This window comes from Lissotriton helveticus, chromosome 3_1 (genome assembly GCF_964261635.1).
Source record: "Lissotriton helveticus chromosome 3_1, aLisHel1.1, whole genome shotgun sequence".
In the NCBI taxonomy this organism is placed as follows: domain Eukaryota; kingdom Metazoa; phylum Chordata; class Amphibia; order Caudata; family Salamandridae; genus Lissotriton; species Lissotriton helveticus.
Window position 1 is genome coordinate 315,939,240 of NC_136061.1, and position 25,007 is coordinate 315,964,246.

Genomic DNA, 25,007 nt, shown 5'->3' on the forward strand with positions numbered 1-25,007 from the left:
TAATCCATCACCGTTCTTTAGCTCACTCCGCCACCCCAGTTCAGACATGGCCATCCGAACTGCCAATTACAATGTTGTATGAACGGCTCTGACCCTCAATCGGAACCGTTTCCTATGGCATTGTAATCGGGCCCTATGTGATTCACAGCTTGGGGAAACCAATGGCAGAGGACCAGCTTACAAGAAAAACCCAAGTAAGAGCACGCTCTGGGACCAGACCGGTTGGAGTAGGAGACACTGCATCTGGATGTGCAGGAGGCCCTAAGAGCAATATGGTGATAATCAGACCGGGTATAACAAGGAGCTGAAGGGGTAGAGAACAGGTCATCCCCCACTTATGTAATCACAAACAACAAAGGACCTGTTCACTCTGAATGTATTACTCAGGACCCTTCCAATCCATTACAGTCTATAAACTTTGTTTTGGACCAGCGGTTAACCTTATACCGTCTGTACAGGAGGGACCTGGATCACCATTCTGTTATAAAAATCTGTGATAAAAAATCTGTAGTCAATTTGTTTAAGTCTCCCTCGGTCAAACCCACTCCCTGGTATGATATGACCGGCTTGTGCGAACCAAAGTGAAAGAAAAAAAGGTGAGAAAGGTAGGCGGTACTTGCCTGCATCCTTAGGTTCTCATCATCATCATCAGCAGCCGCCAACCTGTAACGCAAACTGTGACAAAGTAAGAAAAAGAAGAGAAAGACAAAAGACACAGTGTTAGGTGCGGTATCGAGTGCTGCCTATGCACCAGATAACTTATCCAAGTGTGTTGCATAATCAACCCTATAAGAGATAGCGGGATCCGAGTTGAAACACCACCCTTCCCAATATCAAACTGAGCTAGACCACACTGGCTATGTAAATTTATTCTGTGCTGTGTGTCTGCTCATTTTAAAAGCCAACATGTTTCATTGCCAGGGGGAAACTCACGACAATTTCATCAGGGATCATGAAAGGTGTTTTTGGGCCTAGGTGGCGGGGTGTAAATCTTGGAAGAAACAGTTGACCATAGAATGCATGAGCAAGAACAATTACTTGGAAGACCAACACACAATTCTCCAGTAAAAACTATAATATCTTGAAAAAAGGATTGTGTAGGAATAAGTGGAGTTCTAAAAGGGGCATAAGAAAGGACAACCAGTATGTTCAGGAGCTTTGCAGCACAATAATGGAATAAAATGGCACCCACACGATAAAACGTGGACTGGGAGACATCTTTGAATGTTTATGAGAACTGTGGTGTGCTCTACTTTCCACTGGCCCAACGAAGTAACGAATTCCCCGGACTCTGTTGGCAGTCTACAGGTGTATTTGGAATGTGTTAAATCGCGTTCTACCCAAGGGTGTCAAACCTGTTAGCAGTAAGTGAAGAAGCTGTAAGGTGAGGAAGTGAACCAACCTAATCGTTACCCAAGGGAGAAAAGCCAGGTTTTCAATTTCTTACTAAAAACAGTATGGGAAGTGATACCAGCGATGCAGGTGGTTAACGTATTCCACAGCCTGGCTGCAGTGACTGAAAAAATCCGTCCTCTCCATCTTGCTTTCCGAAATTTTGGTGTATTCTCCTTCCTGAGCGACGACGTCCTCAACAGTCTATTGGGAATATATCACCGGAAGGCCGATGTCAGGGCAAGCAGTCCCTCCAACTGCAGGGGGAATGAAATGAGCAGAGGGCTTTGAAGGTCACACGCTTCCTGACTGGCAGCCAGTGGAGGGCCTGAGTGCCATCCCTTTATGAAAGGCGTTTAGGGATATACAGAATTAAGTGAGCGGCCGCATTTTGAACAATCTGAAGCCTATTAAGAGTAGATATATTAATGTTTAAAATCGGAGAATAATAATCCAGCCAAGAAATAATAAGCATGATAACTACTACCACTCTAAGCTCGGCAGGAATAAAAGGGAATATTTTTTAAATATTTTATTAATAAAACAGGCTCTCGTGGACCTCTGGGCCTGGGAATCAAAATGGCGTGTCCTGTCAAATGACACCAACATTTTTAGCTTCAGTAACCAGACTGGGTAAGGGATCTGGGGTCTTTGGTCTCTGGCCACCACAACTCTGACCATAACAGTTGCTTCCCAAATATCAGATTACTGTCTTGTCGGCATTCAGTTTTAACAAATTCACTTTCATCCAAGTGGATAGTTCAGTCATGCAGCATTTTAATTTGTCTGATACCTCACATACGTCATTTTTAATAGAGACAACAATTTGGGTATCATCCGCATGTGACATTCCTTGGAAACAAAAAGACTTTATCAGTTGAGCCAGGGAGGCAACATACAGGTTAAACAAAGTAGGGCTAAGAGAGAAGCCCTGCGGCCCCCTTCAGAGTGCCTAGAAGGATTCTGCAATAAAATGCAGATAGTTCAGTGTGGGTCCCATTTGTGAGGAAGGACTCGAGCAGGGCCAAAGCGAAGTCCTTTATACCCGCCAGGTGCAATCTATGGACCAAGCAGGAAGGGGACACCCTATCGAATAGTGGAGAGGCAGGGACCCTGTAGCCCTGGTCTTTGAGCTCACCGTGACCCTGAGACGGAAGAATGTAGATGGCAGAATAACTAGGAAGATTGATTGTAGACGACGGCTGCAACACTCGAGATGGCGGGTGCCACAGAGGGGAGCGGGAGAATCATGCTCACTGAATGTTTGTAGGTTAGGTAGTTTGACGGGGTGATCGTGTATCAGAGAGTTGGCCAAACTTGCTAGAAAAAGGCGAAAAAGCGAACCGGGAGTGTGGGAGGGATTCATGCAGTCCAAGGGGGTAACCTCGCAAAGAGATTAGCCCTGGGATGGGGTTTGTCCTTGGTACCAAAAGGAGTCGCAAGGCATGCCTGGGTGCGGGTCCCGAAGCTACGTGGGTCCTGTGCGAATCAGAAATATACTAAAAGCAGGGCACCGCCTCTATATGGTGCTATACTAAAACAGACAACACCTATAACAAAGGAATAAAAAAGTGAGTGAACGTCTGCAGCTCCTTTGAATGTTGTGCAGTAAGTTGCACTAGCTATGTGAGCGAACAGGGACACAAAGTGGCAAAGAGGGCCCTCAGACCGCGCAGTGAAGGGCTTATACAAATGTTGACTTGTATATTCTAGAGGTGTCTAAAGGACTGCCCTACATGACTGCAAGCTGACTAGCCTGACATTGAACCGCATTTGGCCTCTACCTGGGTCCTGTGTCATAGGGCACCAAACCAAACTCGAGTGATACTATCAGGTAAGTGAAAGATAGAGTACACTTTTAAGAGATGCTATCCAGACGTGGGTCACAAACAGCAATAAGCGTCATGAAAATGGCCCACAGAAGAGCACATTGGTAGATACCTCTCCCACCCACCCAACTCATTCATGGAGAATCTATTTCGGGGACTGCAGGATGCCCTAAGAGAGGCAGTGAACAGTGGTATCAATCAATCAAACATTTGTAGAGCGCTCTACATACCCGTGAGGGTCTCAAGGCGCTGAGGGGGTGGGGAGGGAGGGGGAGGAGGGGGAGGGGCGGCTGCTGTTACTCGAAGAGCCAGGTCTTGAGTAGTCGTCTGAAGGTCAGCAGGTCCTGGGTCTGATGTAGGCCGGTAGGGAGAGTGTTCCAGGTCTTGGCGGCAAGGTAGGAGAAGGATCTGCTGCCGGCGGTGGTTTTCCGGATGCGTGGAACTGTGGCGAGGGCGAGGTTGGCTGAGCGGAGGCTGCGGGTGGGGGTGTAGAAGCTGAGTCGACCGTTAAGGTATGCTGGTCCGGCGTTGTGTAGGGCTTTGTGTGCGTGGATGAGGAGTTTGAAGGTGATCCTCTTGTTGACGGGGAGCCAATGTAGGTCTCTCAGGTGGGGTGTGATGTGGTTGCGTCGGGGGACGTCGAGGACTAGTCATTCCGAGGCGTTCTGGATGCGTTGGAGCCGTCTTAGGAGTTTGGTGGTTGTTCCTGCGTAGAGGGCGTTCCCGTAGTCCAGTCTGCTGGTGACGAGGGCCTGGGTGACGGTTTTCCTCATGTCTGAGGGGATCCACTTGAAAATCGTGCGGAGCATTCGGAGGGTGTTGAAGCAGGAAGCAAAGACGGCGTTGACCTGCTTGGTCATGGAGAGGGCAGAGTCGAGGATGACCACCAGATTGCGAGCGTGGTCGGTGGGTTCCGGGGGTGTTCCTAGCGATGTTGGCCACCAGGAGTCGTCCCAGGCTGGGGAGTGGAGCCGAGGATGAGGACCTCCGTCTTGTCTGAATTCAGCTTCAGTCTGCTCTCCTTCATCCATTCGGCGACTGCCTTCATTCCTCTGTGGAGGTTGGGATTGGCGGTGTGGGGGTCTTCGGTGAGGGAGATGATCAGCTGTGTGTCGTCTGCGTAGGAGATGATGTTTGAGGCTGTGCTGTCAGGCGACGTGGGCGAGTGGTGCCATGTAGATATTGAACAGTGTCAGGCTGAGGGATGATCCCTGTGGAACGCCGCAGATGATCTCGGTGGTCTTGGGGCGGAAGGGTGGGAGGCGGACACTCTGGGATCTGCCAGAGAGGAATGATGTGGTCCAGGCCAGGGCCTTCTCTTGGATTCCGGCGTCGTGGAGGCGTGCTGTTAGGATGCGGTGGCAGACTGTGTCGAAGGTGGCTGATAAGTCCAGAAGGATGAGGGCAGCTGTTTCTCCCTTGTCCATGAGAATCCTGATGTCGTTGGTGGCGGCAATGAGGGCGGTCTCGGTGCTGTGGTTGCTGCGGAAGCCGGATTGGGAGGGGTCCAGGATATTGTTCTCTTCAAGGTAGCGGGTCAGCTGGCTGTTGACGATCTTCTCCGTGACTTTCGCCGGCAAAGGGAGCAGGGAGATGGGCCGGAAGTTCTTGAGGTCCGCCTTAGGTTTCTTCAGTAGGGCGTTGATCTCTGCGTGCTTCCAGCTCTCCAGGAAGGTTGCTGTCTCGAAGGAGATTTTGATTGTTTTCCGGAGATGGGGCGCGATTGCTGTGCTGGCTTTGTTGAAAACGTGGTGTGGGCAAGGGGATGGAGTTCATAGTCCTGGTGGTGTCTTCGTCGCTGATGTCGGACCAGGAGGTTGGTGCGGGTGGTGGTTGCATGGGTGTTGGACTCGGGGTGGTGGCAGTGTTGAAGCTGTGGTGGATATCGGTGATCTTGCGGTGAAAGAAGGTGGCCAGTGAGTCGCACAGGTCTTGCCATGGGGGAATGTCGTTGGTGTTGGAGCTGGGGTTGGAGAGTTCTTTCACGATGTTGAAGAGCTCTTTGCTGTTGTGTACGTTGCTGTCTATGCGGTCCTTGAAGGCAGTCCTCTTGGCGGCCCTGATGAGTTGGTGGTGTCTGCGGGTGGCACTCTTGTGAGCTGTGTATCTGTCAGGTGTTCGGTCGGTGAGCCAGCTCTTCTCCAGCTTCCGGCAGGCGTGCTGTGTGGTCCGCAGGTCTTCGGTAAACCATGTGGCTTTCTTGTTGGTGTGGCTGGTTGCGGGTGTCCTGAGTGGGGCGAGGGTGTCGGCGCAGTCGTTGATCCACTGTTTGAGGTTGATGGCGGCGCTGGGGTCGGCGGGTGGTCCCAAGGCGAGGGTGGTGGTCAGTTGGTCCTCAGTGACCTTGCCCCAGCAGCGGCATGGCATCTGTTGGGTGCGGTGGTGTGTGGTGGGTTTCCTAAAGGTGAAGTGGACACATCTGTGGTCGGTCCATTGGGGTTCCGTGGTGTGGTTGAAGGAGACTTGAGGAGAATATGGGGTCCAGTGTGTGTCCAGCGGCGTGGGTGGGAGTCGTCACAAGCTGTTTGAGTCTGAGATTGGCGAGGTTGTCGATCAGGGCGGTAGAGTTGGCGTCGTTGGTGTTCTCGAGGAAATTCAGGTCCCCCAGGAGGATGTAGTCCATGGAGGCGAGGGCGTGGGTGCTGACGAGGTCGGTGATGGTGTCGCTGAACTGTGGTCGGCGTCCGGGTGGTCTGTAGACGAGTGTTCCTCTGAGGGTGGTGTTGGGGTCTGTGTGGATCTGTGTGGATCTGGAAGTGCATGTGCTCAGCGGTGGTGAGGATGTTGGCGGTGTTGGTCAAGACTCTGAGGGTGTTCTTGTGCATGATGTCGATTCCCACTCCGTTAGTGCAGTCTCTGCGGGAGATCATGTAGCCTTCTGGGATGGCTATGGCGATGTCTGGTGCCGAGGTGGTGTTCAGCCAGGTCTCCGTCAGGAAGGCGACGTCGGGGGCGGTAGAGTCGAGGAGGTCCCAAAGTTCGATGGCATGCTTGCGAGCGGAGCGGGTGTTGAGGAGGATGCATCGGAGGTGATTGCGTTCTCTGGATGATGGTTCGAACCCCAGTCAGGACGGCAGCAGTGGGGGAGAGCGCTCACAGGTGGTTCTGAGGCGGCAGGGGAGTGACCCGGCCCTGGAGCAGGGTCGAGGGTCACCCTGTCCATACGTCCATGGCCGCCTTAAGAGGGGAGGGAGGAGCAGCTGGGAGGCGGGAGCGGGGCGGCGAGGGGGGTGTGGCCGTATGGGAGCGGCGGGACCAGCTGGGCTCAGAAGGCGGGGGTGGGGGGGCGAGGGTGCAGCTACGGAGGGGAGTAAGGGAAGGAACAGAGCAGAAAATGCAACAGTCAAACAATAATACCAAAACTGGAGACGAACCACGGCTGATCTGGGCACAGGCTCTAACCCCAGTCAGGACGGCAGTAGCGGGGGAGAGCACTCACAGGTGGTGCTGAGGCGGCAGGGGAGTGACCCGGCCCTGGAGCAGGGTCGAGGGTCACCCTGTCCGTGCGGCCGCCTTAAGAGGCGAGGAGGGAGAGCGGAGCAGCTGGGAGGCAGGAGGGGGGCGTGGCCGTATGGGAGCGGCGGGAACAGCTGGGCCTCAAGCAGGATACAACTGAGTTGAGAAGCAGGGCCTCCTTGACTCTAGAAAAAAAGAGGAGATGCAAGAAGTTCTCTCTGAAAGAGCAGCAATGGATTTGTAAGCACACCTAGAGGACATTGAAAACCATGTGAGGAAGTAAAACAGAAGGATCAAAAATGTTCCCAGAAATACAGAGGGAAGAGGTCATTCTTTCTATGCCTTCTAGACTAGGACATTCTGCTGGACCACTTGCCCTTCTCAGATATGGAGAACTACCCCCTCCGCTGCTGGCCCACTCCCAATCCAGGCCCCGCTTCCACAATATCATGACCGGTGGACACTTGTTTAGGCAAAAGGAGGACGTATTTGGAACCGGCAGAGAAATGGGTCAAATTGTTTCAAGATCATGCTTTTCCATGATTTCTTGACAATCTTACTGCAAAAATGTTGAGTTCCTAATAGTCACTCACTGAGGAGCAAGGAGATCAAATACATATGGGGGAATCCATTCCACATCAGATGTATGGGGACGCTGGTGGAGATCTTGATGGGCCTTGAGGCGAACTACGCCCCTTACAGAGTCAAGTCATATAGCCATCTAGACCAAATAAGTGGAAGAAAATTAATTTTTAGCCTCCAATTTCAAATTCCTAACATTTACAGAACATTTTATATTATAATTTATACATTTTGCTTCTTTATGTATACCTTGTTAATCTGTTAAATTATTTAATTTTTTTAAGCAGTCGTGTGCCCCCTGAGCAGGTGTCTCAGACATCCAGGGTCTCCCAGACCACAGGTTAAGAACCTCTGTTGTAACACATAAAAAGTTGATGGTTACACAAAGGCCTTCTTTTACAGCGAATATAGGTAAGAGCAAGGATGTCCCACCAGACCCTAGAATTGCATAATGGAGGAGTGTGGAGGAATAGGCTTTTTAGTTGCTCGTAAGTGGAGATGCACAAGGGTCCCAACAAAGACAGACTGGCTCAGAGGTATGGGCCAATGCTCTATAGCAGAGGAGACAGTGTATAGGGCAAGAGGTTGCAGCAAGAAACACCAAAGGATTTGGGGACCATGGCAAGCCCACTTCAGACAAACATAGGGGCGGACCTTGATACACAACTGGGAAGCTCTATTGGTATGGGCTCAGAAACTTGCACTTGAGGGTACTAAGACTGTCGGCATCTACGAATATCCTGTATTGTTTTATATGGTTGAAACATCTGTACTATAACACAATGCTGCCTGTATGTTGTCTTATTCCATGTGCTGAATTATAGAAATATAAAAAAAATTGAATGACTTAAGAGCATAGATGAACTGGTCCTCGCCCCAGACACACATCGGCAATACCAGTGGAGTTAAGAAATGTTCTTAGCACAAGTCCCACAAATGATGCCAGAACCAGACAGGAGTTGGCCTAACGGCTACAACGGTCAACTTTGAATCTGAGGAACTGGGTTTGAGCCTTGGCAATAACGCTGACCATTCTGTGATTCTGGGCAAATCACTTAATCTCCCTGTGCCTAACAAAAATGAATTTGTCCTTGTGTAGTGCATCTGGTGCTATGTAAAGCGCTCTGATACGGGTTAAGTTCATGCTTTATAAAACTCTGTTAAGGAAAATAAAACAACCCGAAGAGTGTGCAATCCCATCCCTTTTTTGCAAGAGGCGTCTACTAGAGGAACACTCATCTGCCTAGCAGCAATGATCAATAAAGACAAAAAAAAAAGCAGCAAGAGCTTGAAGCAAAAGTGTAAGAACTGGAAGAGACTCACAAAGGAATAGGGCCCCAAAATATTTGACATGTTCCAGTTCACTCTGATCGGTGAGGAGCGAAAACAGGTGAAGAGCGAAAACATCCCCTCCCCACTTTGCAGCTACGTGCGAGCACAGAAAACGGAGTCTGTTACACAAGATGGAGTCAGAATAGAAAATGGATTCAGTTATGCAAAAAGAAGTCAATGTCCAATATATCATTCTTAATTGCATTACACTGGCCCAAGCAACAGTGAACACTTAAGCAGCCATGTGACCCTGCTTCTCCAACCATTGAAGCAGAGGGTCCGAAGTCCGAGACAACGAATTCCTCAAAAATGACCATAGACGCAGCATCCTGGACGCAGGCAGGAACACCTTGCCCAGAACAGAATAGTCCGCCCCTATAAAGGACCTCCGGGTGGCAGGAAGAAGATGGCACTTCAGACAATTCAGGAGAACGCAGTGGTCTTCTAGCATATGAATGGGCAACTCCAGATGCTGAGACATGACTAGGGCAAAAGCAGCCTGCCGAAGCCAGTCATCCAGGCAGGGAAACGCAGACCCTCCCAGGAGGTGAAGACGGGTCACAAGAGGGGCCGCCACTTTGGTGAAGACCCTAGGCGATGAACGCAGGTCGAAAGGGTGGACGCAAAACTGCCAATGACGACCCTTTGGGTAAAACCTCAGTAACCGCTGGAACTCCAGGGCCACAGGAACATGTAGGTGCAAATTCTGGAAATCCAAGGTAGACATCACCCAGCCAGCCCGAATCAATGTTATCACCTGCTGCAGGGTCTCCATTTTGAAGGGAATCCTCTGGCCAAACCAATTCAGAGGCCGGAGATTAATCATGATCTGAAAGCCACCCATGAACTTCGGCACAAGGAAGGTGACTGAATAAGTCCCATGACCCCACTCCGATCGGGGTACAGGCACAACCACCTTCTTCTGAAACAGGGTTTGAACCCCGTCCAACAGGGCTTCACAACACTTCCTTTGGCATCCGAGTCTGCACCCTGCCTGATGCAGGGGGAGGGGATATGTACTCGATCCAGTAACCCCGTTCCAGCACATCCAGGACCCACTGGTCCGTCGTCAAGAGATTCCAAGCCGCCAGGAAATCTTGCAACCTCCCATCAACCTCTGGCACCACTCCAGCTGGAACGAGCCGGGAGGCGGCATAGTCCGGGACGCTGATTACCCTGACCTACATAGGGAGGAGGCTACTTCTGAAACCTTTGTTGGAAACCCTTCCCAGTGCCCTTCTGGTTCCTGAACTTCTTCTGCATGCAAGAAGGCTGTTGAAAAGACTTAGTATTGGAAAAGAACGACTACTTACGACGTAGCTGATGCCAGAAGGACAAGGAATGTTTCAGTTCTTTGAACACCTTGTGTAACTTCTCCTCAAGGCCTTTTCCAAAAAGTCAAGGACCAGTAAAAGGCAAACGCAACGCCATGGATTGTTAAGCCGCATCAGTGTTCCATCCCTTTAGTTATAAGTTCCGCCTGGCCTCAGCACGCACAGTCAAAAGCAATTTTAGAAAGGAATTCAGCCTGATGCTTCATAGACTCTAAGTCAGGGCAACTACCACCTTCCTGCATGGTGGCCTTAAAGTCGGACAACACAGACTGAGCGACATAAGCACCATACACCCCAGAACGGATGGCGAGATTAAATCAGACAAGCTCTCCAAAATCAGCTTTTTCAGACAAGTGTCATAATCCAATTTACTCCGCTTTAAAGGAGGGGAAGAATCCACACTGCCCCCTGGTGAAGACAGAGAAAAAACAGGATAAACATGCCTGCGCTTCTGATGATGTTTCCCTGTAGTGAAACCAAAGCAAGTGACCATGGAACACCATTTGTCTACTATGTAAGGAAATATTTCCCCCTATTTATGCAAATGAACCATGAACCAAATCCTTTTTTTTCTCAATCAGCCAGTCATAGTGCACGTCGCAACAGGCAGCTCAACCCAGCTGTCAGCCGATGCAAGGAATGAGAGGTATGAAAAGGTTGTGGCTTAGGACAACACATTGCAGTAGAAAAAAGAATAGGAAGCAGCTGCCGAAGGCCACACCACAAGAGGAGGAGCTCCCACTACCACACAGGCCCAGGCCAGAACAATCCCAAAACAACCTCCTCCCACCACATGCATGTCTGAAGGCAACCAGCCAGGAGAGACTCATGCAGGCTCCTGGCCAGGCACCAACGAGGTCACTGCCGCCTCCCCTCCACCCCCATCCCCCCTCGCTCTTGCCATACTGGAGTGGAGAAAGGGACTCCTCAAGAAGGCCCGTACATGCCGACCCAGCGGGGTCCAAAGTTCAACAGACGTCAATACCCTCACCGTGCCAAAGAACATCGCGGGAGGTGCCGACACATACTGGAGGTACACCACAAAGTACTCTTCACATGAAGCACATAGATGGTGTCCACCAGCCTGCAACAGAACCAGTTGGGCGGGAACAGGACAAGACGCCTCCATAACGGTGATGATACTCCACAGTGATGAATGCGACTATCCAGAAGGAAGAGAAGGCAACCGAGGCCTGACAAGACCAGCTACCCAGGCACCCAGAGCCACTCACCTAGTCCAGGAGGCCACGCATCCTGACTCCAGCTGCTCCCACAAAGGTCCAAAGGCACCCCCAGAGCCTTGCAAAGGAGGTAACCAGAGGACATCTCCAGGTAAGAGCCCTGCAATTACCTTACAACATCCCCCGTCATGTCCACCGACCGGAAACAAAACATAAAGTGCTTTCTGCTGGCTATAATGTTATTGCCCTGGCAGCAGGGTGGGTGGAGCCTCAAAGCATTTCCTGTTTTGTTTCCGGTCAGTGGAATATACCTGTTGTTATGACTGAGTTGAGGACGAGGGATGTAGAGGTAATGATCCTAGCTCCTTATGTTTGTGCGGGTCTCAGTCTTTGATGCGTAATAGTAGCTGGTTATGTAACTCAACTACACTATACTATGAAGTTGCAATGAACAGAAAGTGGAAAGCTTTAGTGCTCTATTGACCGTATGATTGCTTGGGTGCTCATATTAAAGACTCCTTGGCTTCCCAAGAAGTACATGGTGCAGGGCCTGTACTGTTCACCAGTTATAAGAGCCACATTGGTGGCATGGGACACAGTTCTGATTAGGAATTTAGGAGGGTTCTTTCCACCATCCCAGCACCTATTACTCCTATTATCTGCAACCCAGACTTTACCCCAACATTAAAAGGAATGGAGTTCATAACCTGGCAGGAAGCTGGATGTGAGAGGATTGGCTATCTTTTTGACCATGAGGGTGTAAAGTCCTTAGAACAGGTCAGGACCAACGGTGGCATGAAGGGACTAGGGTAGAGTTACCGATATTTAAAAATTGGACAATTAGTAAACCACTGTACGTTCAGGCCAGCCGCAAGTAGCTGAACTTAGTGTTCAGTGCAGTGACTTGAATTAACAGTTTGGATCTATAGTCCAGGACTGTCGTAGGCTTTGTGCAGTAGGATGAGGATTTAATTTTGATCCTATGTTAGATGGTATACCAGTGGAGTGGTTTTAATGCCTCAGGGTTATGGCAGAACCGGTCTAGGAAAACACGAGTAGGACTGCAAAGGTTTGTGCTTAATGACGTTTCCTCATGTTTTTAAATGGAAGACCGCCATATACTTAACAACAGTAATCTTTGTGGGAGACCAACAGAATGAGAAGAGCAATTTGGTTTAAGGTCATAGTTGCAGGAGTATCTCATGGATGTGGCTGAGGTAGAAAACTAAGTTCTTGGTGACAAGGATAACATGAGTGGAGAAGGCTAATTCAGTGTCCATGAACCATCGAAGGGTTTCTGACCAATTTAAAAGTGTTAGAGCAGTGTCAAGATTGGCCATATCGTATAAAGTTTCATGTGTTTTGTCTGTGCAGATGAGGATCTCAGTTTTACTGCCATTATGTTTTCCCTGTAATAATGTTTTTCCCTAGGGACATTAGCAAAATTCTATTGTTTTTCCGAGATAATGTTTTTTGTGACTAAGAAAGATGTCATCCTCCTACCTACAGCCTCACTCCCAGGGCACGCACCCTGGCACTTGCCAGGAACTTATCCCCACAATTTGAAGACCACTGGCCTAGATGATTTCCCCCACTACAGGATCTTATTGTTATGGACTCCTGATGGACGGAAAAGTCCAGTAGTAGTAGTAGCAAAAGTTTTTATTTGTTGATTTAATTTAAAATCATCACAAACAAAAGAACAATACATATCCATGACAAAATCAAATTAAAAATAAAGAAACACGCAGAACAATGTAGTTTTAACACCCTCGGTAGGATCCACCTATCATAAGATGATCAATGACGATTTTAACAGTTTGATAATAACCTTTAGCAACAAAAGAAAAAGTGCATTGTGCATACGACATCAGAACTAAAGTGCCTTATGCTAGCAGCAAATATTGTGCTTACAGCATCAGAACTAAAGTGCCTTATGCTAGCAGCAAATATTATGATTTCAACATTTTGCCAATAACAATTAGCAGCCAAAGAAAAAGTGCATTGTGCATTCAGTACCTAAGGTAGTTTTGACAGCAGAAATTACAAATAGACTCCTTAAAGTAGTAATATTACATGGAATACTATACAACAACTATGGTTACAGTGCCATGGGCTTATTACTAGGGCTAAACTCCAGTAAAATTAATTAAAATGGCTTGTACTATACCTAAAATACAATGCCTTATGCTAGCAGCAAATATTAGCGATTTCAACATATTGCCAATAACAGTTAGCAGCCAGAACAAAGTGCATTGTGCATTCAGTACAAAAAGTATAATTCTAACAGCAAAAATTACAAATAAACTCAAGTTAGTAATACTTCACGGAATACTAATCAACAATAGTAACTAAAGTGCAATGGACTTATTACTAGTAGTAAACTCCAGGAGAATTAAAGTGACTTGTGCTATGCTTAAAATACAATCCACTATTATAGGGTAATTTTCAATACTAAATGAATATAAAACACCTTAAAATAGCTCCCAAACTCCCTAAAAACATTTAAGAACCTTATATCCTTATAATTTTTTCTAAATGCTTTTCACAACGGGAATTAATTAGCTTATGTCTACTTTACGGAATTTCTTTTCAGCGATAAAGATTAACTTAACAAATTGATGGATAAATTGGATGTTAACCCCTCTTAGACAGACAATAATTGCATTCCTACATGTTCTAACTCCCAATTGTTGAAAATAGGCTTTAAGATAGTCTTGCGAGCCTCTGACAGGATTGGGCATAGGGTTACAATGTGCAGTAAGGTTTCATCACACAGCTCACATAGCCTACAAATACTCAATGGCCATTTGTTCTCCCATTGTGGAATTCCATCTTTAGTTGGATATCTCCCAAACCGTAGTAACATAAATGTATTCTTAATCAGGGGTTTTAAATGATCTAACAGTAAGGTTGGGGCGACAATTTACCAAAAGAGTTGGCTATTGACCATTAGTGATTTTTTTTCCTTAGTTCCTCTTTATCCGTTATAGTAGACAGTTAAGCAGCCGTTTGGTTAATTATTTTCTTATAAACTATTTTACTCATTACTTATTCCCCCTAATTTTGAACATTCAAAATTACATAAGCACTCGTTTAAATAAGTCTGCCAACTCCTCGAGTATTCACCTTTCGAGATCTCAAGCCAGCACAACTTTGCTAATGAACCCTCTTCTGCTCGAGATAATGACAGTAAGGACTTTAAAAATGTAGATTGTCGGGACAATAACTGATTCTTTAAGCCAAATTCAAGTCCTATATTGGCACGACTAATATATCTGGGAATCCTAAAAACAGATTTATATGTCCGTACTTCTATGTCATCAAGCAGTTTCGCATCTTTGCCCCGAAAGATAATAGAACCGTAGTCCAGAGATGGGATTAACTTTTCTCTCATCACCCTCATTAGATGATCATAATTAGGGCATGATCACTTATCCCTCAATTTTTTAAAGGCAAATGCGAGCGAGGTGCCCCTTGTTTCAAGGTTATTAAAATGCTGCCTAAATGTCATACCCTCATCAAATGTAAGTCCCAAATATTTATATGATTTAACATTTTCGATAACCAAACCATTAATATTCCATTCTTTTACTCCCAGTTTGCCTTTTCCCACTGTCATCATTTTTGTCTTTATGTTAATTGTTAAACCATTTTGTGTAACGTAAGTGTTAAAAGAATCTATTAATCTTTTGAACCCTATAACCGTTTGGCTCAATAAAATGGTATCGTCTGCATATTGCAAATATTTGATCTCTTTACCAAACAGAGGGGGAGTGCGCATTAACATTATTAAAATGGGCTGGGAGATCAGACACAAAAATATTAAAAAGACAAGGAGCCAAAACACAACCTTGTTTCAAGCCGACATTAGTTGCTAGGCGACGGGTTGTATGTCTACCGTCGCCAATTTTGCTCTGTACCCAGGTGTCTGAGTATAATAATTTAATCATTTTTACAAGTGTTTCAGATATACCCCAATTAATGAACTTCCACCAAAGAACATTTCGGGGCACAGAATCAAAAGCGGCTTTTAGGTCAATAAAGCAAATATACAATTTTTGTTTCCTACTTTTGGCTCTTTCGCCTAATTCGGTTAATAAAATCAAAATAGTATAAGTTGATTCACCCTTTCTAAAACCAGTTTGTAAATTAGGAATCAACTCCTCTCTTATGGCCCATGATTCCAATTCATCCAGCAGACAACTGGCAAAAATGTTCGCATCTACATCTGTAAGTGTTATTAAGCGATAGTTTGCCGGATTGTCCTGGGGGCCACTTTTATATATTGGTTGAATGATACTTCCCTGCCATGATAACGGAATAAGGCCTGATTTAAGCACATCATTAAACAGGAGCGTTAATAGCACTGGCCAGTTCCTTAATTTTGCTTTAAATATGGCATTTGGAATTCCATTAGGGCCTGGCGCTCCATTAGATCTAATCTTGTTTATAACTTTTTTTACTTTATCGACCGACCATGGCTCAATATCAACACAACTTTGTAGGTCATAGGCACTAACATGTGTCCCTCCATTTATTGTCTCATGTAGGCAGTGATGTCGATTACTTTTACCAGTGTCACACTGTGGGCTTTGATGAGCAATTTTCAGATTAAAAAAGTTTACCCAACTTAATTCATTAACATTGGCACTATTACTTCTGTTATTACCATTTTCAAGGTTGTTAATAATACTCAAAAATAGCCGCAAATCTTTAGATTTACAAGCATAATGTAATTTAGACCAAGTTTCTTCATAATATGCTTGCTTGGCTTTCCAAATTTCATTCTTATTTCCCTTTTTAAATTCTCTAATTTTGAGGGATATCAAAAAAAAATTATAACCCTTTTGCTTTCCTATACAATGATCTTATTGTTTTATTAAGACTTCTTTTAAGGTATAGTAAGCAATGAGAATACCACCCTGGATTCTTAGGGTTCAGGGTTATACACCATAGAGGGTTTCTGATTAGAGAAATTAACCAAAAGCACGGCACAGAAGCGTGGCCAGAGAGCAACCATAGATTTCCCTTCAGCATTTGCAACCTGCACATCTTGAATTAAACGAGAAAGTACTTCTAAAATATCTTTCTCCGTTTTATCATTCCATATTAACCTTTTAAGGTTAAAAGGGGTAGGAGCAGTTTTAATTATTCTGGTTTCAGGCAGATAATCAAGCGGAAAATCAAGAAAGATAACTTGAGGATTGTGATCACTCTCAATCCTCGGGACTATTTTATAACTTTGAACTAATTTAAATAATTTCTCGGACATTATTGTATAATCTATTATGGAAGAACTACCTATTTTATTAAATGTCGGTATATTATCACCATCATGCATAATCTTTAAATTATATTTTATGAACGCACAATTTGTCCATTGAGCTAAGCATTTTAAATCCTTTGTCAGCTTTTTATATAAAACAAGATGCATATTAAAATCGCCAGAAATAATGATCATTGAATCTAGATGATCAAAATATAACACTTTCACCATTTCCCATAGGTGAGTAATTTGCGTGGATCTAACTTTTTTTTTTTTTTTTAGAACTCAAACATTTAAAAAAAATAATCGATTGACTAGCAATTAAGTTAATACACTGTATCCATTTTACCTGGAGGTCAATCTCGATGTGTTCAACTTTAAGACTCAAGGAAACATATATAGAGAGGCCACCACTTGGGTGACCCATAGAGGCCTCACGACTTGTCATTTTCAAATATTCAAAATAACCAAAGAGGGGTTCACTCCACCTATTCTAAGTTTCTTGTAAAATTAACATATCAAAAGTTTTTAAAAAGTCTATAACATTTGGGTCCTCAATAAGTGATTTTAGACCATTTGTGTTCCAGGAACAAAGGTTGTAAGGGTTTAATGCTTTTTCATGCGCTAGTCGGCATCAATCCTTCTTCCCAGAATTTGCATTTGTTAATATTGCCGGAAGCCAACTCCAATCATCAACTGGATCGGGGACTTTTTTTTAACTCCTCACATGATCGTAAACCAGGCTGACAGCTCCTGATCTTAATACCGCATGACACATTTAACTCTGAAGATGGACCTGAAGCACCTTTCAACACTCTAACCTGTGATGCCCTAACTATTTTTTTGTCCTTCTTCTTTGGAACCGGGCTACACGGTGACTTAATTGGGATTAACAACGTTGGATATCGTGGACCTTGAAGTCTCCAAACTTTGATACCCCATTTCTCAAATATAATCCAGTTAGCCATTATTTTATCAACAATTTTGATATTGAACCAGGTTGTAATCGTTATCTCCCTGTAGGTGTTATCACAATCTTTCTGAAGCTCAACAATTTCCAAATCGTCAGATACTACATCTTTCAGGTCTGAAATTGCATGTAACAATTTCAAAATGTTTCCGCGGTTCAAAATATCATAAGTGCCTCTCGTTATATATTGAGGGCAGAAGACTAATTTCCTCTTTTCAGCCAACAAGTTGGAAGACTCTGTATTCTCCTTATCTCCCGGGTCAGTTGAATTCCTCTTCCCACTAGAAGGAGCCAAAATGGAAACTGTCAAATGATTTGCTTCGTTAATTTCTATTGTTTTTTGGTCCTGAATACACGAACGCACTGCCTGATCGTTCCTATTGCTACATTGAAGATTACTGAGATTTACAGTTTCTGATTAAAAGTGTTTTGGTCTCCTTGTTGGGAGTTTGATTCATTTCTGGGCTGTGCTCATGATTAGTACCCCTGATCAATCCTACTACTACATTGGGGATTAATAGGATCTACAGTTTTCTGATTAAAGTTTATTTGCTCACCTTGTTCGGCAGCCCTTTCATTTCTAGATTGATCAGATACATCTTCCCCTAACTTTATTGGGGGCTCAACTTTGGGCCCTAAACTTAGTTTAGCCTCCTCCTGCACAAAATTATTAACGCACTCATTAAATTGTTTGTCCTTTAAATCAAGCCCAGAATCTTTCTTAGGTCCAAAAATCGGGAAATAAGCTTACATTTTAGGTTCCTTAGACATTTTAGGATTATTAATAACTTCCTTACTAGGAGATTTTTATACCCTGCATTTTCTTATGTGTTTTCCTTTTTCTAGCCCGTTTGGACAGAATCATTGGTTTGGTAGTGAAACTTATTCTCTGGCTGTGATTAGGGCAGATCATTTTCGTATCAGAATTTTCCATAATGCTTGACTTTTGAATTGGCACAGGATAATCACTAATTGTATCTTCTACTACCATACAGTCTTTATTTTTAATACATTTAGGACTAAGAAGAGATACCTTCGAAGCTTGCAATTTGTTGTCATCATTTACAGGTTGATCATTCCTATGGATATCTATACTATTTATATTGTATGCATCTTTTTGCAATATGGTCGGTTTGTCTTTAATTGATGACCCAGGTCTAGCAATACTTCTTAAATCATTCTTTTTATCCGGTAGGTTACTAGTTTCTTCATAGCCTTGAACTTTTCTACCCGACGGCAATTTTACTTCATGCACCATTGAACTTACAATTGACGGTAAATCCGAGATTTTGTCTATTAATTGTGCACATGTACAGGTTATTAACTGACTCTCTTTATCAGCTTGCACCGTAGTGATCAGGTTAGTTAATTGCAAAATCCTTAAATCAATACCTACTAAATGTGATGCCAATGTATTTAGAATGTCTACCTGAATATCTAATTTGTCTGGTTTATCTGAATAGAAGTTGAGAGCATTAGTGATTGAGTCCATAGTGTGTAAAAGTCAATCCCATGTACCACGCTCAGGTCTAGAGACACTATTTTCTAACTCACCCGGTCTATCCTGAAAATTCAAATTTAGTTAATAAAGATAAATCAGCTGGGTTAAACTGATTATTTAAAACTAAACTACAATGCTCAATTGAATTAGGAACGTTCTCTATACTACACACACCTGGAACCAATAGTGATTTTTGATGGTGAAGCTATTCTCCAGGATTATGCTTGACTGGTCCAAATTTTAAAAAAAAACGGCATTACCACTTTTATCAAGTTGGCCAGATACCAATTCTTCTGAAACTAATATGGGCTCAATAAACCCCTCCTTGGAATTTAGCTCTCCAACTCTAAAATCTGACACCGTAACCTCATCGCTTACATTGTGAACTACACAGGAAGACCTATCAATTACTGATCCAGACTCTTTACTGCTCTCGACTGTCATTTTGCAATGCTCCACCTGGCTGGTAATCTGAGAATCATCAACCAACATTAACTCTGCGGGATGGGCAACAGAGACATATGAGTGAATTTGAGCTTGAGTCTGTAACTGACCAACTGCTATTAATAGTGGATGCGACGGTAACAACACATCGTCCTTTTCAGCCTTTTCATCAATTACAATCCTATCCTGAACACCTACTACATCATTCGATTTTTCTTTTTCAGAGAACAACTTGGACAACTTGGACCGTGTTAAATCACAAGGGTAACCACTTTTTACTCCTTTTCCACATAATGGTAAAGCTGATAATGCAGTTGTTGCAGTCACTAGCATTCTCAGTAGTCTCTTTATTTTCATTAATGTCTCTTTTTTGTTTTTGTGACTGTTTTTGATGGTACTTAAAAAAGAAACTCTTTATAGATGGCTGGGTGGCATGTGGCGACTTAATACAATCCTGGCCAAAAGTTATAGGTAAAACAACTGCCTTAGATGGCTGGCTCGTATGCTCCTCTAAGGCGACACTGCCACCGCTACTTTCCTCACTTTCATAATTTTTTGGGCACAGCTCCAATTGGGGTGTATCGACTATGGCCTCCTCGGTCTTCTGTCTTTGTTTTAGCTTTGGTAAAGCCCCATGCTGATGACCAGACCTCATCCTCTACCGTCTAACAGCAGGAGAGTATTTTGATGTAGTATTAAGTTAAATATTTATAAGATGGAACAAAAGGGGCTAGCAAGAGTCAGACTGGGGCCGGCAGGGCTGGACAGAGCTTTCAGGGGCCTCGTCTTATGGAGAAAAAAAAACGTGCCAGCACCACTCAATACCTCAATGCCTCATTGCCAAAGTCAAATCGATTTTTTTATTTTTTTATTTTTTATTTTTTATAACTCACAGCCACAGCTGTGCTTCCCGTGGCTCCTTGCAGTGCGCCTCTCAATCTCTCCACTACACTGCTACCGCTTTCTTCAGCTTAGTACACGGTACCTGCTACAAATCGTCCGACTCTCTGGCCGCCGAAACCGTGAATTGCAGGACTGGTTAGTTGGTTAGAGCAAGACCCCCTTTCCTTACTCTTTTCATCTTTCACCTTGTTTCCTTAACCCTAACTTTAACTTTGTCGAGGCTCGTGGCTCGTAGCTCTGAATACCTGCTGCTCAAACGCTGCACTGCCGCTCTACCGCACTTCTCGTCTTTGCCCCCCGTGGCTCGCCACACAGCAGCGACGTGGTTCAGCTGCTCAGTCTGCCACACTGCCGTTCCCGTGGTTCCCACCCGCGAGCTTCCTTCCTTTTCTCGCCACACAGCACCGAGGCAGCTCAGCGCAGTCCGCCGCACTGCCGCTCCCGCGGTTTCCCGCCCACGGGTCTCTTTCCCTTTCTCGCCACACAGCAAACCGCAGCAACGCGGCACGGCTCGGCGCAGTCCGCCGCACCGTGGTCCCCGCCCGCGAGTCTCCTTTCCTCTCGGCGTCGGCTTGCTGCTTGCGGATTGGGGTAGTGGTTCAGCACAGCTTGCCTCGCTGTCCCGCTTGTCCCTGCTGTCCTACTCAGCAGCGCCGAGCCGCCGAATGTCGAACGTGTTCCGCACCGCTCCTCAGTCTCCACACGCTGCTGCTGCTGCTCGCCTGGAAAAGTCCAGTAGCAGTTAAACAATTTTTTTACAGTGCAGTTCTAGTTCTGTTTTAATTAGTAATGATAAGTTACTGCATGCCTTGATTTCCAGGTTATCTGTTTAAGCAAATTAACCAGTTAACCAATTTTGATATATTGTTTCCCTGGTGAGCATGTGGCAGGCTGAGCGGAAGAAAAAACAAGGTCCCCCCAAGTTTAGTTGACCCAACACATTGCAATGTAAGACATTGGGCCACGGTAAAAGATGCATGTGGTTTTTTTTTTTTTATTTAAATCCCCTTTTCTAAGCTACTATTTCCTTGTGCCTTGAATGAGTGCAATTGGTGGTACTTTTCACTTAAGTATTGTGCCAGAAATATTCCAGCAAGTGCAACTTTAAACATAGTTGCATGCGATTCCCTGGTAAGGGTGATGGGTAAGCTCACCTTTTCTTGCATGTTGGTGGAGACAGCAGAAGTGCAGCCCTTCTAGCGCCATAGAACGAGCGCTTTGAAGAGACTTTCCTGGAGTAGAAAGCAATGTGGGTAGATTAATTGTTAATATTAATTAACGTTCGCGTACCTCATAATCTTACTAGTATATCAACAGCAGATCCGAAGTCTGAGTGAATCATATGGTTGTGTGTTGTCAGTTGTGTGGGTCGTGAAATTGTCGCATTGAGACCCTGGGGGCTTTACCAGATTGCTTACGTATTTCCTGTGTTGTTACCAGTGCCCACTTCCGAGCAAATGTAAACATGGGATAATTAACCTAAGCAAGTGAGATACCTTAATTGCCAGTTTTTGCACATTTATGTAAATAAATGAAATATGGAGTAGCTTGATCGTTTCTCCTTCCGTGATTTATAGCAATGACGAACCCATTCCAGGAGTACAAGGTTTGAGCTTTACTTTTCGTCAGATATTTGCTTCCGGCTTACATTTCAGGTTAGTTTCCAAGATTTTTGTGAGCTGGTGCGATGCATTCTTGTTAAGGTGTGACTTACTCCTGAATTTCAAGAAGTACGACATGTGTACTCAAGGAAAACATTTTGTGATCTTGGTTCCCAGTCCAAAGACTCTAGTCTGATGAGAGAAGAGAAGATTGTAAAGATGAACATGGGTAATCCTTTTCTTGCAACAAAGCACTTAAACTAATCTCCTTCAGTATGTGTATTTCAGGCTCCATAAAAGCCTTTTGCATTTTTTTTTTGTATTCCTTACCAGAAGATTTGTGAAATGATGGGAATGACAGAGAAGAATTGTACTGGGTTTGGCTGCATTTCTAAATACATTTTGCTTCCTCTTTCTAGGTTGTGTTGACGCATGGGAGCCCAAGGTTCTCCGTGCCGGTATGGGCGCTCATTTCCGCATACCTGTCATCACCAGTCTTGAGTGGGATGTTCTTCGCAACTACCTTTCAGAAGACACTCGAGTCTATGTGGCAGATAACTGCAGCACAAACACCAGGCACAACATGGATAACAAGCGAGTAAAGGACCAGGATTTAAACAATAGCACCGGACTCAAAGGGAACAGCCTATCTAGAAAAGCCAGTGATTATGGCTGGGTATCCACCCACCCAAAGAAAATGAGCGCCCATGCGGATGATTATTTCTCTTCTGGTGATGAAAGCGATGAGAGTGAGGATGAAGAGATGCTGGGCAACGCTTCCCTCCCAGAGCTCAATGTACAGAGTTACCATGATTGTTGGGCGCAGGATCCAGCCGCCCTCATCATTGGTGGAGAGACCCAGGGTTTGAGTTTGGAGTCCCTTCAGCTGGCAGAAAGTATGGGTGGAGCCATTCTCCTCATCCCTATTGTGCCAGGTGTTGAGAGCTTAAATTCCGCTATGGCAGCGAGTATTCTGTTGTTTGAAGGAAAAAGGCAACTTCAATTAAGGAAAAGCCCAGAAACTAGAAGCAAAAGACATTCTATGTTAGCATGAATTGAAACGTGCAATATTGGACTATAAGATGTACTATCAGGTAAAGCACTGTGGGGCAGTTGTGTGTGAGAGCACAGTTATGAAAAAATAGTGTCATGGGGAATTAAGAGTCTGGAAGGACCAATCAGAAAGTCTGCTTTGTATGAAAGACTTATTCTGGAAGGTCAGATGATACAGTGAGCCCATGCTTCTCGTATTGCAGGCGGCCAGCTGTCTAATGGGAGGTGAACAGCTGCCCACCGGATGTCAAGTCTGACTGCTGAGACTTTTGTTTGCACTAACATTTACACAGGTTCAACATGTGTCCTCGCAATTATAACATACCCATACTGATATTTAATTTATGTAATCCTACAAACCTTGTGCTAAAACTTGCTAACTTGAATGTGTTGGCACGCCATCGAAGTGCGGCAATATTTTTCGTAAAACTTTACCCCTCAAAATAATTCAATTTTGAACTCCAGTCTAGTCAGGGAATGTTTTAATTGAATTTTCTGTTGAAGATGGCGCTAATTCCGATTGGCTCTTGAAGTTCAAAAGTAGTACCCTAAATGAGGAGTAGCATCAAATCTACCCTGTAGATTGTGATGACTCTTCTGACTAGGTTTTGTAAGATGATTGGACTCTCCGATTTTGCCATTGTTGTCAATTATAAAATCGCTGCTTTTGTGAAACATCATCTGTTGAGCAAAGGACAGTTTACTTGTAAGATTACCTTGCTTCAATCAATAACTGTAAGTATTGCTGGCTTATGTGCATACACCATTTTGTAAATAAATATATTGTCCCTGCAGTTCTTCCGTATATTGTATTGTGATTTTCTTTTAGCGCTAAATATTGTAGAGTATCGGTGCTTAACCTTTTGTGGACCCACTACAGGAAGCCGAGAACAATACCATCCACCTTCTCAACAATTTCTACAATTTGAAAATCAAAACAATACATACAAATTAAGAAACATTAGAATATGAAACAAATGATGAAATATTTCACAAAATTTATGGACAAAGAAATACAAACTTGAAATTTTAATGGGCAGGTTCGCACTTTTCAAAATGTAGTTTTACTTCTGGAAGTCACTAGCATATCACTATCTTTTTTTGCTCCTAATGCATACTGTCTTTTTGTGGAGACATAGCAGTGCTGCTTCAAATGAGGAAACCATTTGTTTATACTAGATTCTGTTTGCTATATTTGCACTGCTCTTTTGACTCAAGTTGAGGATACCATCTTAATTTGATACCAGTTTCAAATTCCTTCACATTTACAAAACGTTTTAAAACATTCAGTTTAACTTTTTATGTATGTACTTTATTAATCTTCTCATATTTACTTTTTCAAATATTAGTAGGACATTCCTCGAGTTGGCGTTTCACACCCCTTGTGTCTGCAGACCACAAGTTAAGAATCACTGTTGTAGAGTATACGTGTTTCTTTTTAGAATCAATCGTTTTTATTATGTGGTAAAGCATCTTATTACACAGCTCAGCTGCCTACATCAAATTGCCAGCAGAGCGCAATCTCTTGTCATCTACACAGTGTACGGGTCCACAACCCGGAGGGCGACCCAGCGGAAGAGATTTCGAGCCATCACGGACAGCAAAGTCAAGTGTGTAGATACCACGGTTATCAGAAGGAAACAAACAAAAAAAAAGACAAATACCCAAACCCTCCACCCCTCCCACCCAGCTCCGCATCAGTCTCTAGCACCCCCGTCCACCCTCCAAGACCCTCAAACTCGCCCCACCACCACTCAAGCAACATTAGTGGCCCCCAGAGGTTCCAAAGGAATGAGCTGTAATATTTGTAGGTACTTCGGGCACATGACCTCCCTCGGATCTTTAGAGAAGAGTTGCAGAAATGGACCCCAAAGCTTCGCATATTCAGAACCCTTTCCGTCGAGGCCCAGCGAGAGGCGTTCCATAGCCAAGAGACGCCAGAGCCTTTGGATCCAATCCCTTGGATCAGGTGTAGCTGAGGAGCCCCACTGTGCCAAAAGGACCTGCTGCGCCGCAAGTAAAGCTAATGCAATCTGTCTACCCCTCAGCGAGCGCAGGGGAAAGGACATCAGATGAGGGAGCCCCAGCAGCGTGTGCTCAGGTGCTCGGGGTAATGTAATCTGGAAGGCATCATCCAGGTCATCAAGAACCGCTTTCCAA

The 25,007-nt window shown here is 44.7% G+C and overlaps 1 protein-coding gene across 2 annotated transcripts in view; it reads left to right on the forward strand.

The window, feature by feature from the left end:
- MRM3 (mitochondrial rRNA methyltransferase 3) overlaps positions 1-23,641 on the forward strand; it is a 65,167-nt gene extending 41,526 nt beyond the window's left edge. For both annotated transcript variants that reach the window (XM_078679881.1, XM_078679882.1), the window contains one exon: positions 22,214-23,641. In XM_078679881.1, coding sequence (XP_078536007.1) covers positions 22,214-22,848 — 635 coding nt within the window. In that variant the 3' untranslated portion in view covers positions 22,849-23,641. The remainder of the gene's footprint in view (positions 1-22,213) is intronic.
- Positions 23,642-25,007: the final 1,366 nt, after the last annotated feature.